The following is a 14,390-nucleotide window of genomic DNA, read 5'->3' as shown; positions in this document are numbered from 1 at the left end:
TCGGGCATAGGCAGCGAGTCTCGATTTTCTATAGAATTTCTTCGGTGGATTTTTGAGGAAGTGAAGGCTGGGATGCCTACTTTTGAAATTTTGAAATTTTAATAAAGATTTTTGGAGTCGCATTGAATAATAGTAAAAAAAATATTTAATGTTGCTGCAGATAAGTAACATATTTGGTTTCGAAAAAATATCTTGTATTAGGAAATAGAAGCTTGCAACCATTGCCTTTTTTTTTATTTTAATAAAAGAATGACACATGAAAATTTCAAGATTTTTTATTTGGTAGAAGGAAATTTTGATCTTTCTGATTGATCAAAAAAATTTATTGTATCATTTTGTTTGTGAATTAATAAATTAGTCAATAATTAAATAAATAAACTGTCAAATTTCTTAAAAGGTAATTAGACGTATACAGTAGTAATATATGCATTGTAAGGCCATGATTCATCATTTGTACTTGAAACGCGGAGAGGAAATGTTAAATAAAGCTTAATATAACTGTCAGCTCTTCTGGTTCATCATTCCCCCGATGGGAACGCTTAAGTTTTTAAGCTCTTGTTTTTTCGCGCTTGTAATTTATTCTAATAAAATAAAATTTTCTTCTGCCTGCTAACATTTGAGCTCATACTTTTTAGTCCGTAATAGAACAAAGTACATGTTTAATATTTATCATAAAAAATGGAGTGTGATACCAAGTGAAGGCTGCTCAAAGAGGCTTTAAAAATCTGGAAAAAATTCTAGATATCAAGTCGTCTATATTTTTTGAGAAAATTATTTTGGCTAATGTAGAATATTTATTTTTTGATTAAAGATAATTAATTAATAAATAATTAAATAATGAAATTATTATAAAACACATTTATTGTAAGTATCGACTCAAAATTGATAATTTTTTAAAACTCTGGTGTATAATGAATTAAAAAATTCTCTAGAACTTAAAAATGTTTATTTAAATGTTCTTATTTTAAAAAAATTTATAAAAACTACTTGTGTTGATGGAACTGAAGTTAGCCATCGTCTAATAATTTTTGGATTATATTTTCTAAACAATAAATTAAAAAAAAAAATATTTGAAAAAATTCCACCTATAGTTTTTTAAATTTTTTACATGTGCATATTTTTAGTTTTTGTTTTTTTGAAAATAATTTGTTGATAAACAATAACTTCCCGAAATTTTGAAAATAATCGATTTTCTTAGCGGGAAGTTAAAAAAACCTCAGTCGGCTTCCGGAATCGACATAAATAATTAATTTCTCAATAATTAAATAAAATAAAATTATTTTACCGATTGAAATAAAATTAAACGCCGCCGCGGATGTCGTATTTAAAATATTTAATAACAGAGGCGCTGAGTAAACATGTAAGCTTTTTATGAAAGTAATCAAGTAGCGCACGAACGCGTGTTAATTCGAATATCAATTCTGTAGTATACTGTACAATAATATCTATCTTAGTCTTGTATGGATCAGTTTGCGCTCGATCGTGATCGAGCAAATGTCGCAATAATTTAAAAATTTTTTATTTACAATTAATGTCTTCTGTGATTTTTTAAATTTTTAGTTATCTTAATTACTCGTTAACTAGTTATCTATTTTTGTTTGAGATAAAACGGAGTTTATTCTACGGAGTATATTATTAATTATAAAGATTATTTAATTGTACAATGGAAGCTTTAGTTTCTTGCAATGAATTTTAAAAAAAAGTGTCATCAGATATATAATGGAGGAAAGGATGCTGCCGATAAATACCAGTCGTTCATTGAACTTGACTTTCGATGGACTATCCTACTGTGTAAAAACCGGAATTTTGAGGAGAGGTATTTTTTTATAGTTACGAAATTATAAACTTTATGAGAGAAAATTTTTTTGAATTTTAATTATAAAACAAAGCTGTTGGGCAACTGATTATTTGCATATCTAATAGCGCGAGCACATTTACTCTGCGTGAATTCAAGAGAATGACTCTTGTATTATCTCTATTTAAATAAAAGCTATTTATCATTTATCGCAATTAATTATTTATAATGGAAACTCTTTATGTTAATGATAACATGAATCTTTAGATATTTTTTAACAATTAATCTGTCTTTGTTTTTTTTATTATCAATTATAGAAAAAGCTTAATCTGTTCATCAGTCACGATATCAATAGAGTTAATGACTCCAGGTGGTTTGTCTTATCACTGAGATTTTTTCTTTTATCACTTCTGCAGATAAAAATTATTTAAAAAATTTAAAGATTTGTGTTATAAAAAGCGGGGACAGAAGTTTATATTAATGATGGATATAAATTTATTCATAATATCGGAAGATAATTTCTATTATTTTTTTTTTTTTCCAGAAAGTCGACAATTATTAACGACAGTTAGCGGCGAATTCCGTGTGGGAGAATTGACGGCGATAATGGGACCTTCTGGAGCTGGAAAGTCGACGCTTATGGATATTTTAGCCGGATTTACGTACGGGATGAATAATTTAATTATTTATAATACACTTTTATTCTAGATAAATAATTAATATACAGTCGCGGCATTATTATTACTTTTTTAATACTTAGTTATCTGAATGTCTTTGTGTCACAATGATTTGCAAGAAGTGCGTAGCAGATGCAAAACTTGATAGATATATATTAGTAAGCACGTGAGATATTAATAAGTCTACAGCATTATTATCCAACAATTTATTTAAACAATAAAATATAAATTACCTTAAGTATCATAAAATAAAAGAGGTGAAGCTAGAGCTTGACATTTGTCTATAATAAAATAATAATTTTATTAAAACTAGGGTCCAAAAAAGCGGCACAGTCTCTGTAAACGGTAATCCTCGTGATCTTGCGGAGTTCCGTCGATCATCTGCGTACATAATGCAAGACGACCACCTCGAGCCTCTTCTTACTGTCGAGGAGAGCGTTTATATTGCAGCGAATCTTAAACTTGGCTGGAATTATCATGACAATGCACAAAGGGTAATAAAATTTTTTGTTCCTCCTATTCTACTTTTGTCGTAAATAAACTTCACTAAATATTATAACGACCAAACAATTGCGGCAGTAAAATATATAGTAATTTTATTTCAGGTCGACCAAATTATTTTCGCACTAGGTCTCGAGTCATGCAGACATACAAGAACGTCATTTTTGAGCGGGGGACAGAAAAAAAGACTAGCAATGGCTCTCGAGCTTGTTAATAATCCACCAGTTATGTTTTTTGATGAGCCAACGAGGTAATAAAGATAAAATAAAATATAAAAAACATGCATTAATGTATTGAGTATCAGCAAAAAATAATAATAAAGTATTGATTAATAATATACAATTCGTTTTTATAGTGGTCTCGATAGCGTGACATCAAAGCAGTGTATTAAATTGATGCAGGAACTGGCCAGAGAAGGTCCATGTACAATTATAATTAACATCCACCAACCCAGCGCAATACTTTTCGACATGATCGACCATCTATATGTGATTGTCGGCGGTCGTTGTGTTTACACAGGAAGCACCAAAGCCATAGTGCCATTTTTAGCCAAGCACGGATTACACTGTCCTACTTATCATAATCCCGCCGACTTTCGTCCGTATTTTTATTTTCATTTCCACTCTATATTATCATTATTTTATTTTAATATTCATATCACTCTCTCTCAGTAATGGAAGTTTGCAACGGCGAGTACGGGGACTGGAACGATAAACTCGTCGAGTCAATTGATAATGGAAAGTGTAATGACTGGAAATCAGAGTCTAATAAAAATATTCCCTGGAGACTTAGAAGTAAATTCAATCCTGAAGTCCCCAGAGACCAAAATGACGACAATGTTGCTGATGATGATAAAGAAGATGACAAAATTACTGAAAATAATTCTGTAGACTACGCTACTGGATTTTGTCAGCAGTTGTACATATTAATTAAGAGAAATGCCATTAAATTATCACGAGACAGAGTCAGTATAATTATAATAATTATTCAGTTTCTATTAATAGTTTTAATGAAGATAAAAAAAATTATTATGATTACGTACTTAAATTGTCCGTCTCTTTTTTTAGGTCTTAACATTCACACGGTTGTCGATGCATTGCATAATTGCGCTTATCGTTGGAATTATTTACTACGGTATTGGTGAAGATGCCGCTTACGCACTAGACAATTTCAATTTACTATTTTTTAGTCTAATGTTTCTGATGTTCTCAGCATTCAGTGCCACTATAATAACATGTATGTATATGCGTTGAATAAGTTTAAAAAAATTATTAGATAATTTAATTAAGTAATTGATTAAATTATAAAAATAATTTTTTGGTTGTATGTAGTTCCATTGTCTCTGCCAATTGTAACGAGAGAACATTTCAACAGGTGGTATAAACTGAGATCATTTTATCTAGCGAATCAATTAGCCGATTTACCAATTCAAATAATAGCTGTTACTATCTACACATATATTGTTTATTTTATGACTGGACAGATCTTAGAAGTCAGAAGATTTGTGCTCTGGTCTATGGTCTGCGTTGTCGTCAGTCTCGTTGCCCAGCTGATTGGGGTAATTGTCGGGATCGCATTGAGTATACATGTACATATTTTTTTTTACTTTATTGACTAATTGTTAAAGTTAAGTAGCTTTAGTACCGAAGGTACTGCCTTTATTTAACCAGCAACTATCTGATATTGAACCTATCGCCTTTCAATAATTTTTTACGGTCGTGTATCAGCGGATTGATGTTGTAGCAAACTAGGTGTTGTAAATTGTTTTTATAATTTTTCTTTAGTGTGTCAGTCAGTTTTGTTCCATATACAGCAAAGTAATCCGACGCGCCCTGCTGTATTCTACTGCTCCTACATACTCCACATATTAAATATTTACAACCATACGATATTTTTTTTTTATGAGGTGGAATTTAGTAATTTTTTGTATTAATCCGCTGATATGTAGATCAGAAAAAAATATTGAGAGAAACAGAAAAATATTTTGTGAATAAAAATATGCGGAGCCGCGAAAATAAAATTTTTGAATTTTTAGAACAGCGTGATATTTGGTCCACTTTTTATTATGCCTTTTGTCGTATTCAGTGGATTCTTTGTCCACTTGAATGACGCTCCAGTTTTTCTTCAATGGTTTTTTCATTCATCTTTTTTAAAATACGGCTTCGAATGCGCCATGGCATCTATGTACGGGTAAGTCATTATCATTAGTCATTACTCATAACTTAATTAATTAAACTAAATTTATTTATTCTCAAAAATTTTTGTAGATTTGAACGACCGAAAATGCATTGCTCGCAAGAATACTGTCACTTTGTTTATCCCTCAAAATTAATGAAAGAAATGGGAATGACCAACGTCAACTACTGGTTTTCATTCATAATATTAATTATTTTATATTTCATACTCGACTTGATAGCTTTTATTACTCTTCGTCTTCGTCTTAAAAAAATCATATAACTTTTGTAAATACAAATCATTGTTTTTATGTTACAATAATTTTTTATACTAATTTAATAACAACATATATATAATATTTTATATCTTTACAAGAATTAACTTATTTTTTTTAAACAAAACAATCCACTTTCTCAGTTAATTAAATTTATAATTCTCGGGAGCGATTGTTAGAAATTCCTGATTTTACTATCAGCGTTCATGGGAACTTGCAATAAATTTTTATATTTATTTAAACAATAAATTTAATTGGCTTTGTTTCTTTTCCAAGCGATTTAAGGTCATGTCAATAAACTGAACTGCATCTTTTAGATCCGAATCTAAATAACAAATATTTATATTTAATTTATATAAATATCTAAATTAATTTACAATGAGCAGTTAAGGAAAACAAATATTTTTAAAAAATAATAATAAATAAAAATATAAAAATAATATTTGTGCAAATAAATTCTGCTTATTTATTTTAAATTGCGTCGATACTGCAGGTACTTGATATCGTTTAAATAATACATATAAATATTTATATATGCATACTGTAGAATATAACATGACTGTGACCACTGTGACTGTTTAACAACTCAGGTGCCTCAGGTGTTGTCAGGTTGAGAGGAAGAAATGTTAAAAATTTATTAAGTGGGGAGACAAAGTATACTGGCGCACAGAGAGCGCGTGGCAATTCGAACTCTACTTCTTGGAGTATAATAATTTTCTATCTTACACAGAGAATCAGTATGTGCTCGCGGCTCGATCGTGATCAAATCAAGTTTATACCGCAATCTAATTTATTAACTCTTCCGTATGTCTTCTTCCTTACTCGGGTTACCGGATATCGCGATCACATCAACATTAGATCAGTTTTGTAATTAAACCCTTGGTTAAAGTATTTAGTAATTTTTTTAAATACAATGGAAACTTGGGTGTCGTGACGTCTATTGATATTCAGAACCATCGTCATTATTATCATTATGGAAGAAAAGATGCTGCCGAAGAACACGAGGCGTTCACTGAACTTGACCTTCGATGGGCTGTCTTACTGTGTCAGAACAGGAATTTTGAAGAATGGTATTCGAGTCTCGAAAATTTTTAACTTTTTAGATAATTTTTTTTTTTTTATTTATGATAAAAGTGAATATATTTAAATTATACCCAGTCTGTACTATCGGACTTTAAACTTTGAGAAAAATATTAACTTTTTTTATTATCTTTCATTTATTTTTCAACAAATAAAAGATTACAATAATTCACAACAAATAATAATAATTTAATATTAAATTCATTGTTATAAAAAAAATCGTAAAAAATGATAACTTTTTTGACGATACTTTAACTCAAATTTATCTGTACTTCACATCGTAATAAATAATCTGACAGCAACGTGTCCAAGCGTAATATTCTTATCAAGAATAATCATATCTTCAACAAAGCTCGTTAACTAATAATTAAATTTCATATAACAAATAGAAATAAAAATTTAAATATACTTTCGTCAAGATAATTATTTTATGTTTTCTATGACTAATAACTATGAAAAATGGATTTTTTTTTCCAGAAAGCCGACGATTATTAACGACAGTTAGCGGCGAATTCCGTGTGGGAGAATTGACGGCGATAATGGGACCTTCTGGAGCTGGAAAGTCGACGCTTATGGATATTTTAGCCGGTTTTACGTACGGGATGAAAAATTTAATTATTTATAATACACTTTTATTCTAGATAAATAATTAATATACAGTCGCGGCATTATTATTACTTTTTTAATACTTAGTTATCTGAATGTCTTTGTGTCACAATGATTTGCAAGAAGTGCGTAGCAGGTGCAAAACTTGATAGATATATATTAGTAAGCACGTGAGATATTAATAAGTCTACAGCATTATTATCCAACAATTTATTTAAACAATAAAATATAAATTATCTTAAGTATCATAAAATAAAAGAGGTGAAGCTAGAGCATGACATTTGTCTATAATAAAATAATAATTTTATTAAAACTAGGGTCCAAAAAAGCGGCACAGTCTCTGTAAACGGTAATCCTCGTGATCTTGCGGAGTTCCGTCGATCATCTGCGTACATAATGCAAGACGACCACCTCGAGCCTCTTCTTACTGTCGAGGAGAGCGTTTATATTGCAGCGAATCTTAAACTTGGCTGGAATAATCATGACAAAGCACAAAGGGTAATAAAATTTTTTGTTCCTCCTATTCTACTTTTGTCGTAAATAAACTTCACTAAATATTATAACGACCAAACAATTGTGGCAGTAAAATATATAGTAATTTTATTTCAGGTCGACCAAATTATTTTCGCACTAGGTCTCGAGTCATGCAGACATACAAGGACGTCGCTTTTGAGCGGAGGACAGAGAAAAAGACTAGCAATTGCTCTCGAGCTTGTTAATAATCCACCAGTTATGTTTTTTGATGAGCCAACGAGGTAATAAAGATAAAATAAAATGTAGAAAACATGCATTAATGTTTTAATATCAGCAAAAAATATTAATAAATTATTTATTAATAATTAATGTATGATATTTTTTGTAGCGGTCTCGATATCGTTACATCTAAACAGTGCATTAATTTGCTTCGAGCGCTGGCAAGAGAAGGTCCTCGTACGATCATCATGACAATTCACCAACCTAGTGCAACACTTTTCGACATGCTGGACCATTTGTACGTCGTCGTAGAAGGTCGTTGTGTCTATACAGGAGGAACTAACTCTATACTGCCGTATTTAGCCAAGCACGGATTACACTGCCCTACTTATCATAATCCCGCTGACTTTTGTATGTTCATTTGTACTTTTTTTTCCATCCTAATCTTTATTTATTCATACTTTAAATGTTAACAACTTAAGCTGTTTCTCATATCACAATTAGTGTTGGAAATATGCAACGGCGATTACGGTAACTGGAACAAAAAACTTGTCGACTCAATTGACAACGGCAAGTGCAATGACTGGAGATCAGTTTCTAGTGAAAAAATAGCTTGGAGAGTCGATTGTCCTTTCCGTCGAGGACTGAGTCTCGAAATTCCTGAAGACAATGACACTGATGTAATAAATAAAAAGCCCGGGTACTATGCCACTGGATTTCTACAACAGCTGTACATTTTAATTAAAAGAAACGCCATCAAATTATCTAGAGATAAAGTAAAAATTACCGATAACAATAAAATACTTACTAATTAGAATTCCAATTGTCTTAATCAATTTTTATTTTTTTTCCAGGTCTTAACATTCACCCGACTGTCGATGCATTGCATAATTGCCCTTATCGTCGGTGTTATTTATTACGACATAGGCGAAGACGCCGCTTACGCTCTGGATAATTTCAATTTAATATTTTTTAATCTCATGTTTTTAATGTTTTCTGCATTCAGTGCGACAATAATAACATGTGAGTATTTAAATTTTTTAATAAAAAAAAAATTAAATCAATGAATTAATAATTAATTTATTTAATAGTTCCAACGGCAGTACCGATAGCAACACGAGAACATTTCAACAGGTGGTATAAATTACGTTCGTTTTATCTAGCTAACAAATTTGCTGATTTACCTATTCAAATAATAGCTGTTTCAATTTACACTCTCATTGTTTACTTTATGACCGGACAAATACCCGAGGGTAGAAGATTTGCATTACTGTCCGCTGTTTGCGTTACTGTCAGTCTAGTTGCGCAAATTATCGGTGTTATTGTTGGAACCGGAATGAGTGTTCAGGTATTTTAATATACAACTTATTTTATTTTATTATTGTCTATATTAAGAAAAATTTCGTCTCAGCCATATCCATATGATAGAATTAGATAATGATTAAATTTTGTATCGTTGAAAAGATCTTGACTTAAATTCGCGCCTTTATGGTTTAAACTCTGTTCTATTGCCAAGTATCGAGATAAATCAATTTATCTGTATAACTTGAATGTAATTTAAATTACGCGGGAAAAAAGACGATGGTATTTATTTTTGTTAATAAAAAAAATTTAGTCTATGCCGTGTCATTAAAGAAATTAGACAATTAATAAAAAAAAATTTGACTGCACTGTAAAAAATCGGGAGTGAATTCGGAGTAATTACGAATTTTATTTCAATTCGAAGTCATTTCATCACTTGGAATTCCGGAGATTTACGAAAAATCACTCCGCATACGGAGTAAATAGAGAGTTTGTTTTGCCAGCGGAGTGATTTCGGAGTGATGGGGACTTTATTTAAATCGGCACTCACTCCGATTTGGAATTTTAAGGCCATTCTCAGACAGTGCCCTCCACTTTTTAAAAATTTTTAATGACTTTCAACTGTCATAAGCGTATCAAATTTTTATCAATTAATTAAAAAAAAATTGAAGCATTAACTGAAAAAAGGACAAGTCGTAATATCGTCGATATATAGATTAAAAAAAAGTTATTTACACTTGATATCAATTAGGAGTTAAACAAAATTCGTTAAATAAATTTCAGTAAAATTGTGATGTCAATTTTATAATTCGAATTTTTAAATTTTGTTGGCTAAAATTTATTCAACAAATTTCTGTTGAAAGTCATAGCATATTTTTAAAAAGTGGGGGGAGGGTCTGAGAATGACCTTAATATTAAAATAAACTCCCCTTCGGAGTAAATTTTACTAAAAATTCATTAACATGTCCACAGAACAGCGTAATCCTTGGACCTCTGTTAATAATGCCCTTTGTTATATTCAGTGGATTCTTTGTCCACATAAATGACGCACCTTCTTATCTCCAATGGCTTTTCCACGCATCCTTTCTCAAATATGGATTTGAAACTGCGATGGCCTCTATGTATGGGTAGGTCATAAGTTCACTTAACTTTTTATTAATCAAGTTAAACCAGTTTATTAATCAAATTTATTTATATTACAGATTCGATAGACGAAAAATGAAGTGCTCTGATGATTATTGTCATTTTGCATTTCCAAAAAAACTTATGCATGAAATGGGAATGATTAACGTCGACTATTGGTTTTCAATGTTAATATTATTTTGTTTATATTTTTTACTTGATATATTGGCTTATATCACTCTTCGGTTACGTTTGAAAAAATTAATTTGATATTTTTATAAACTAGAAATAAAATTATTAGTTAAATTTTTTTACAAATATATTTTTAAATCTATTCTAGTCATAATATTATTGTTTTACAATTAAAATTAATAACAATAATTACACTAATTAGTAATTATGAAATTAAAAATACTGTAGATCAAAATTAAAAATAATTAACATGTAGAAATTTCAAAATTTTGCTAGAAAAAATTTGAAAGACTTTTAGATCTGATTTAGATAAATCTTAGGTCTAAAAATTAGTTTTATTTTTATAATAATTATATATAAAAAAATTAATAATAATAAGTTTTGTCATAATTAAATAAATTTATATTAAAAAAATTAATTGAATGAAAACAATTAATTAATTTAAGGACAAGTTATATATATGAAAGTAAGAGTGTAAATGAATGAATTTTACTTCAAAAACAGTACATATATATGTATATTTATATATTTATATACAAAAAACTAGTCAAACTGCATACTTTCCATTGGTTCATTAAACTTTGTGAAAGTTACAACGTGATATTGCAATTTAAAATAAATTATACTCACAATCTCTTAATAAAAAAAAGCAACATTCTGTGCTGAACACTCGCGGAGTAAACACTCGAACTGCATGAAGGCAAGTATGACTTTAATTCAGATCTTTTGTCTCTTATTATTTAGAACTCGCTTATTCTTTTTATCTTTATTAGATATAAGATATTATATCCTACTCAAACGCACTCTCCCTCCTAAATATTTTTAATATATCATGGTCAGTTAAGTTTATAAAGACTGACTGAGCCTTTGGACCAGTCGCAGTTATACTTCCAGCTTATCTGGTTGTATTTTAAACGAACTTACGTCAATTGATATCGACCTATTAATTATTAAGAAAACAAAAAGAATTAAATTAAATAATTAAGTATTATAAATTATAATAATTTATATATTTATTTATAATCATAAGTTCTATTAACTCAAAGTGAAATTACGCAGATTGTGATAAATATATTTAATTTATTAATGTATGTATGAGTGAGATAATTGAATTAATTTTTTATGTTAATTTTTATCATTTGAATTTGTTTGAGAGATCGAACTGATATGCGCAATAAATTTAATTAAATTGTTTGTTGTTTTTGATAAGATTTCTTTGCACTTTGTACGATTTCGCTTACAAAAAATTTACGGTACTTTGTTTTGAATTTCAAAAATTCAAATAATAATTTTATTTATTTATTTGTTGTTTAGAATTATGAAATATGAACCTTGAAAATTTAGTGAACCTTGAAAATGGAGATGAAATTAATGGCCTGATAAACGAGTCGTCCTTGATTGGAGCGATGGTTCATATTGAAAGTTCTCAGACCAAAAATTTGATTAAACAGCAACCGAATGCCGGCAGTATTAATATTGACTTCAGAGATTTAAATTATTCTGTACGTGTCAGTCAAAAAGGTGAATAGATTATAGAAAAAAAAAAAAAAAAAACAAGTGGAAAATTACACATGTGAATAAAAATAGAGTTATCGAATGTTTGAAAAATTTTACTATCTACATTAATTTTAAGGTCATTTAGATAAAAATTTTTCAATGAGTATATCTGCTATCTAGTGTAATGATTCGAACATTTTTTCAGGAAAATGCAAAAGAGAAATTTTGCGGGCTGTAAGCGGTTATTTTCGCGCGTGTTCTTTGAACGGAATAATAGGACCATCTGGAGCGGGGAAAACAAGTCTGCTGAGTATCATCTGTGGATTCAAAAGCTCAAACATTCGCGGTAATATCTCAGTAAATGGGATTAAAGTTGATGCAGATGTTTTGCGTAAACTCACGTGCTATATTCCACAAGAGTTTGATTTATTGCCATTACTTACTACTCAAGAAACTTTGTACTATTCAACGAGATTGAAAGTTTCGAGGAATATTCGCACGTGTCAAGATATTGTACGCACTTGTATTATTAATGCTCTCAAGTACTCTCTCATTTAAATAATTTATTTATTTATTATAATTCAGGTGAATGAAGTAGCGGAAAAATTGGGATTACTAGAATGTCTAGGAACGATGGCTGCAAATTTAAGCGGGGGAGAAAAAAAACGCCTGTCGATTGGAGTAGAATTAGTCACGAATCCTCAGGTACTGATACTGGATGAACCAACGAGTGGGCTGGACTCAGCAGCTTCATGCCAAGTGATCAGTTTGATTAAAAAAATGTCACAGTCCGGGTGCACGATAATCTGCGCGATCCATCAACCGAGTAGTCGAATAATGACGATGTTCGACAACGTCCTGGTGCTCGCCGATGGTCGCGATCTTTACTGCGGACCTCAGACTAGTATTGTAACAACTTTCGAACAAGCGGGATTCACTTGCCCGTCTTTCTACAATATCTGCGAGTTTGGTAATAATTGCAACAAAAATTTAGCCCAGTAATGGTCAGTGGTTCATTATTTCAAATTCAGGTTGATTTTAGTGATTGAAGTCGCGACGGGACAACGCACTGGCGACTGCCAATTGCTGAAGAAATTCAATGGAGAGTTTTATTTGTCTTTCTTGAAGAGTTTGAAAGATAGTTCTCATAACAAGTCGATTGTTCTACCGATCAATGATCTCTGTGATAAAAAAGAGTATGATAAAAAGAACTGTTCATTACCGTGGACTAATGAACTTCAAGTTCTTCTTTGTCGTGCTACGACATGCGTTTGCCGTGATAATGTAATTTTATATTTTTTAATAATTTTTTATTTATTATTTATAAGTGTAATTGATTTATTTTTTTTTCAGACCATGACTAAATTAAGATTATTATCTCATATAGCAATTGGGCTACTACTGGGTCTTGTTTTTCGTGATTTTGGTCAAGATGCCAGCAAAACACCCAGTAATATTGCTAGTTTATTTTTTTTCTTATTGTTTTTATTTTTCGCCAATGCTATGCCAGCAGTACAAATGTGTAAGTTTTTATTTTAACGGACTGTTACTTTCAAAATATTTTATAGTCAGAAACTCAAAAATTTTGATGGATAAATTCGCGCTTAATTTGAATAATTTAAATACTTGACTCTGTATTTTAATTTAAAAATTTAAATAATTAATTACAGTTTTTTTACCATCAAAAAAAATATTCCTTAAGTTTCCAAAAATTTTATTTTGATTATTGAAAGCTACCGGTCTTCTTACATTTAATTTCTAAATAAATAAATAATAATAAATATTTATATTTAATTTCAGTTCCCATCGAAGCCGCAGTCTTTGCCCGAGAGCATTTAAATAATTGGTACAGCCTGTGTACTTATTACATCTCAAAAATAATAACCGACCTCCCACTACAGGTTTGATATTTATTTCAAAAATTACCAAGACTTTAAACCAAATAACTCAACAAATTGATCCTTTATTAGATTCTATGCCCAACATGTTTTCTAATAATCGCCTACTGCTTGACCGGCCAACCCTTGGAATGCGACAGATTTATAAAAGTATGGCTGATGTGCTTCCTCATATCTATTTTGGCCCAATCATTTGGAATCCTCGCTGGAGCAGCATTCAATACCCACGTCGGCTGTTTTCTTGTGCCAGCTCTCAACATTCCCATGTTTCTATTCGCAGGTTTTTTCATAAAACTCTCCGAGATATCGTCGTACTTTTATCCCTTATCAGCAATCAGTTTCTTCCGTTACGCTTTCGAGGGAATAATGCAATCGGTCTACGGAAATGACCGCCCAATTTTGAACTGCACGACTGACTTTTGTATTCTCCGTAAGCCGAAATTTATTTTGTCATACATGGACATGCCTTCAACGACATTTCCGGTAATAATTGTCATACTTTGCAGCTGGATTTTAATTATTCACACGTTAATTTATCTGGTTCTAAAATGGCGCATAATTAATGTTTTTAAATAACA

At 30.3% G+C, this 14,390-nt stretch overlaps 3 protein-coding genes and 1 long non-coding RNA gene across 8 annotated transcripts; 3 read left to right on the top strand and 1 right to left on the bottom strand.

Annotated features, from left to right (window-relative positions):
- Nucleotides 1-1,420: 1,420 nt before the first annotated feature.
- On the top strand, nucleotides 1,421-5,525 carry LOC130673718 (ATP-binding cassette sub-family G member 4-like). Of its 3 annotated transcripts, none has more exons than XM_057478873.1 (10): nucleotides 1,422-1,816; nucleotides 2,340-2,457; nucleotides 2,786-2,966; nucleotides 3,078-3,223; nucleotides 3,329-3,570; nucleotides 3,645-3,937; nucleotides 4,041-4,209; nucleotides 4,305-4,561; nucleotides 5,009-5,163; nucleotides 5,241-5,525. In XM_057478873.1, exons 1-10 carry the CDS (start codon nucleotides 1,720-1,722, stop codon nucleotides 5,428-5,430), a joined length of 1,848 nt encoding a protein of 615 aa, XP_057334856.1. In that variant the 5' UTR covers nucleotides 1,422-1,719; the 3' UTR covers nucleotides 5,431-5,525. The 3 variants fall into 3 exon arrangements, with proteins under 3 accessions (XP_057334858.1, XP_057334856.1, XP_057334857.1); XM_057478874.1 differs by lacking the exon at nucleotides 1,422-1,816 and adding an exon at nucleotides 2,556-2,630 and having other exon boundaries at nucleotides 2,342-2,457; XM_057478875.1 differs by lacking the exons at nucleotides 5,009-5,163; nucleotides 5,241-5,525 and having other exon boundaries at nucleotides 1,421-1,816; nucleotides 4,348-4,507.
- Nucleotides 5,526-5,675: 150 nt separating this feature from the next.
- LOC130673719 (ATP-binding cassette sub-family G member 4-like) lies at nucleotides 5,676-10,617 on the top strand. Of its 2 annotated transcripts, XM_057478876.1 has the most exons (10): nucleotides 5,676-6,492; nucleotides 6,980-7,097; nucleotides 7,426-7,606; nucleotides 7,718-7,863; nucleotides 7,971-8,212; nucleotides 8,306-8,577; nucleotides 8,656-8,824; nucleotides 8,893-9,149; nucleotides 10,076-10,230; nucleotides 10,306-10,617. In XM_057478876.1, exons 1-10 carry the CDS (start codon nucleotides 6,396-6,398, stop codon nucleotides 10,493-10,495), a joined length of 1,827 nt encoding a protein of 608 aa, XP_057334859.1. In that variant the 5' UTR covers nucleotides 5,676-6,395; the 3' UTR covers nucleotides 10,496-10,617. The 2 variants fall into 2 exon arrangements, with proteins under 2 accessions (XP_057334859.1, XP_057334860.1); XM_057478877.1 differs by lacking the exons at nucleotides 10,076-10,230; nucleotides 10,306-10,617 and having other exon boundaries at nucleotides 8,893-8,935; nucleotides 9,001-9,137.
- LOC130673730 (uncharacterized) lies at nucleotides 8,306-11,262 on the bottom strand. Its single transcript, XR_008990931.1, has 2 exons — nucleotides 11,048-11,262; nucleotides 8,306-10,507 (listed from the first exon to the last, which is right to left on the bottom strand). It is a non-coding gene; the product is annotated as an uncharacterized LOC130673730 (long non-coding RNA).
- LOC130673716 (ATP-binding cassette sub-family G member 4-like) lies at nucleotides 10,962-14,388 on the top strand. Of its 2 annotated transcripts, none has more exons than XM_057478871.1 (8): nucleotides 10,962-11,117; nucleotides 11,732-11,938; nucleotides 12,120-12,427; nucleotides 12,500-12,884; nucleotides 12,957-13,198; nucleotides 13,268-13,436; nucleotides 13,715-13,815; nucleotides 13,885-14,388. In XM_057478871.1, the coding sequence occupies exons 2-8, from the start codon at nucleotides 11,743-11,745 to the stop codon at nucleotides 14,386-14,388; spliced, it is 1,905 nt and encodes a 634-aa protein (XP_057334854.1). In that variant the 5' UTR covers nucleotides 10,962-11,117; nucleotides 11,732-11,742. The 2 variants fall into 2 exon arrangements, with proteins under 2 accessions (XP_057334854.1, XP_057334853.1); XM_057478870.1 differs by lacking the exon at nucleotides 10,962-11,117 and adding an exon at nucleotides 11,258-11,505.
- Nucleotides 14,389-14,390: the final 2 nt, after the last annotated feature.

The sequence above is a fragment of the Microplitis mediator genome, chromosome 8 (assembly GCF_029852145.1).
Source record: "Microplitis mediator isolate UGA2020A chromosome 8, iyMicMedi2.1, whole genome shotgun sequence".
NCBI lineage: Eukaryota > Metazoa > Arthropoda > Insecta > Hymenoptera > Braconidae > Microplitis > Microplitis mediator.
This window is presented reverse-complemented; position numbering and strand designations above follow the sequence as displayed.

Bases quoted from the DNA above. Each gene is read 5' to 3' on its own strand.
- LOC130673718 (XM_057478873.1), top strand. From the start codon at position 1,720: ATGGAGGAAAGGATGCTGCCGATAAATACCAGTCGTTCATTGAACTTG. The intron at 2,458-2,785 runs GTACGGGATGAA...TATTAAAACTAG, and splicing joins GATATTTTAGCCGGATTTAC to GGTCCAAAAAAGCGGCACAG. The intron at 3,938-4,040 runs GTCAGTATAATT...CTCTTTTTTTAG, and splicing joins TTAAATTATCACGAGACAGA to GTCTTAACATTCACACGGTT.
- LOC130673719 (XM_057478876.1), top strand. From the start codon at position 6,396: ATGGAAGAAAAGATGCTGCCGAAGAACACGAGGCGTTCACTGAACTTG. The intron at 6,493-6,979 runs GTATTCGAGTCT...TTTTTTTTCCAG, and splicing joins AACAGGAATTTTGAAGAATG to AAAGCCGACGATTATTAACG. The intron at 7,098-7,425 runs GTACGGGATGAA...TATTAAAACTAG, and splicing joins GATATTTTAGCCGGTTTTAC to GGTCCAAAAAAGCGGCACAG.
- LOC130673716 (XM_057478871.1), top strand. From the start codon at position 11,743: ATGAACCTTGAAAATTTAGTGAACCTTGAAAATGGAGATGAAATTAAT. The intron at 11,939-12,119 runs GTGAATAGATTA...ACATTTTTTCAG, and splicing joins TGTACGTGTCAGTCAAAAAG to GAAAATGCAAAAGAGAAATT. The intron at 12,428-12,499 runs GTACGCACTTGT...ATTATAATTCAG, and splicing joins TTCGCACGTGTCAAGATATT to GTGAATGAAGTAGCGGAAAA.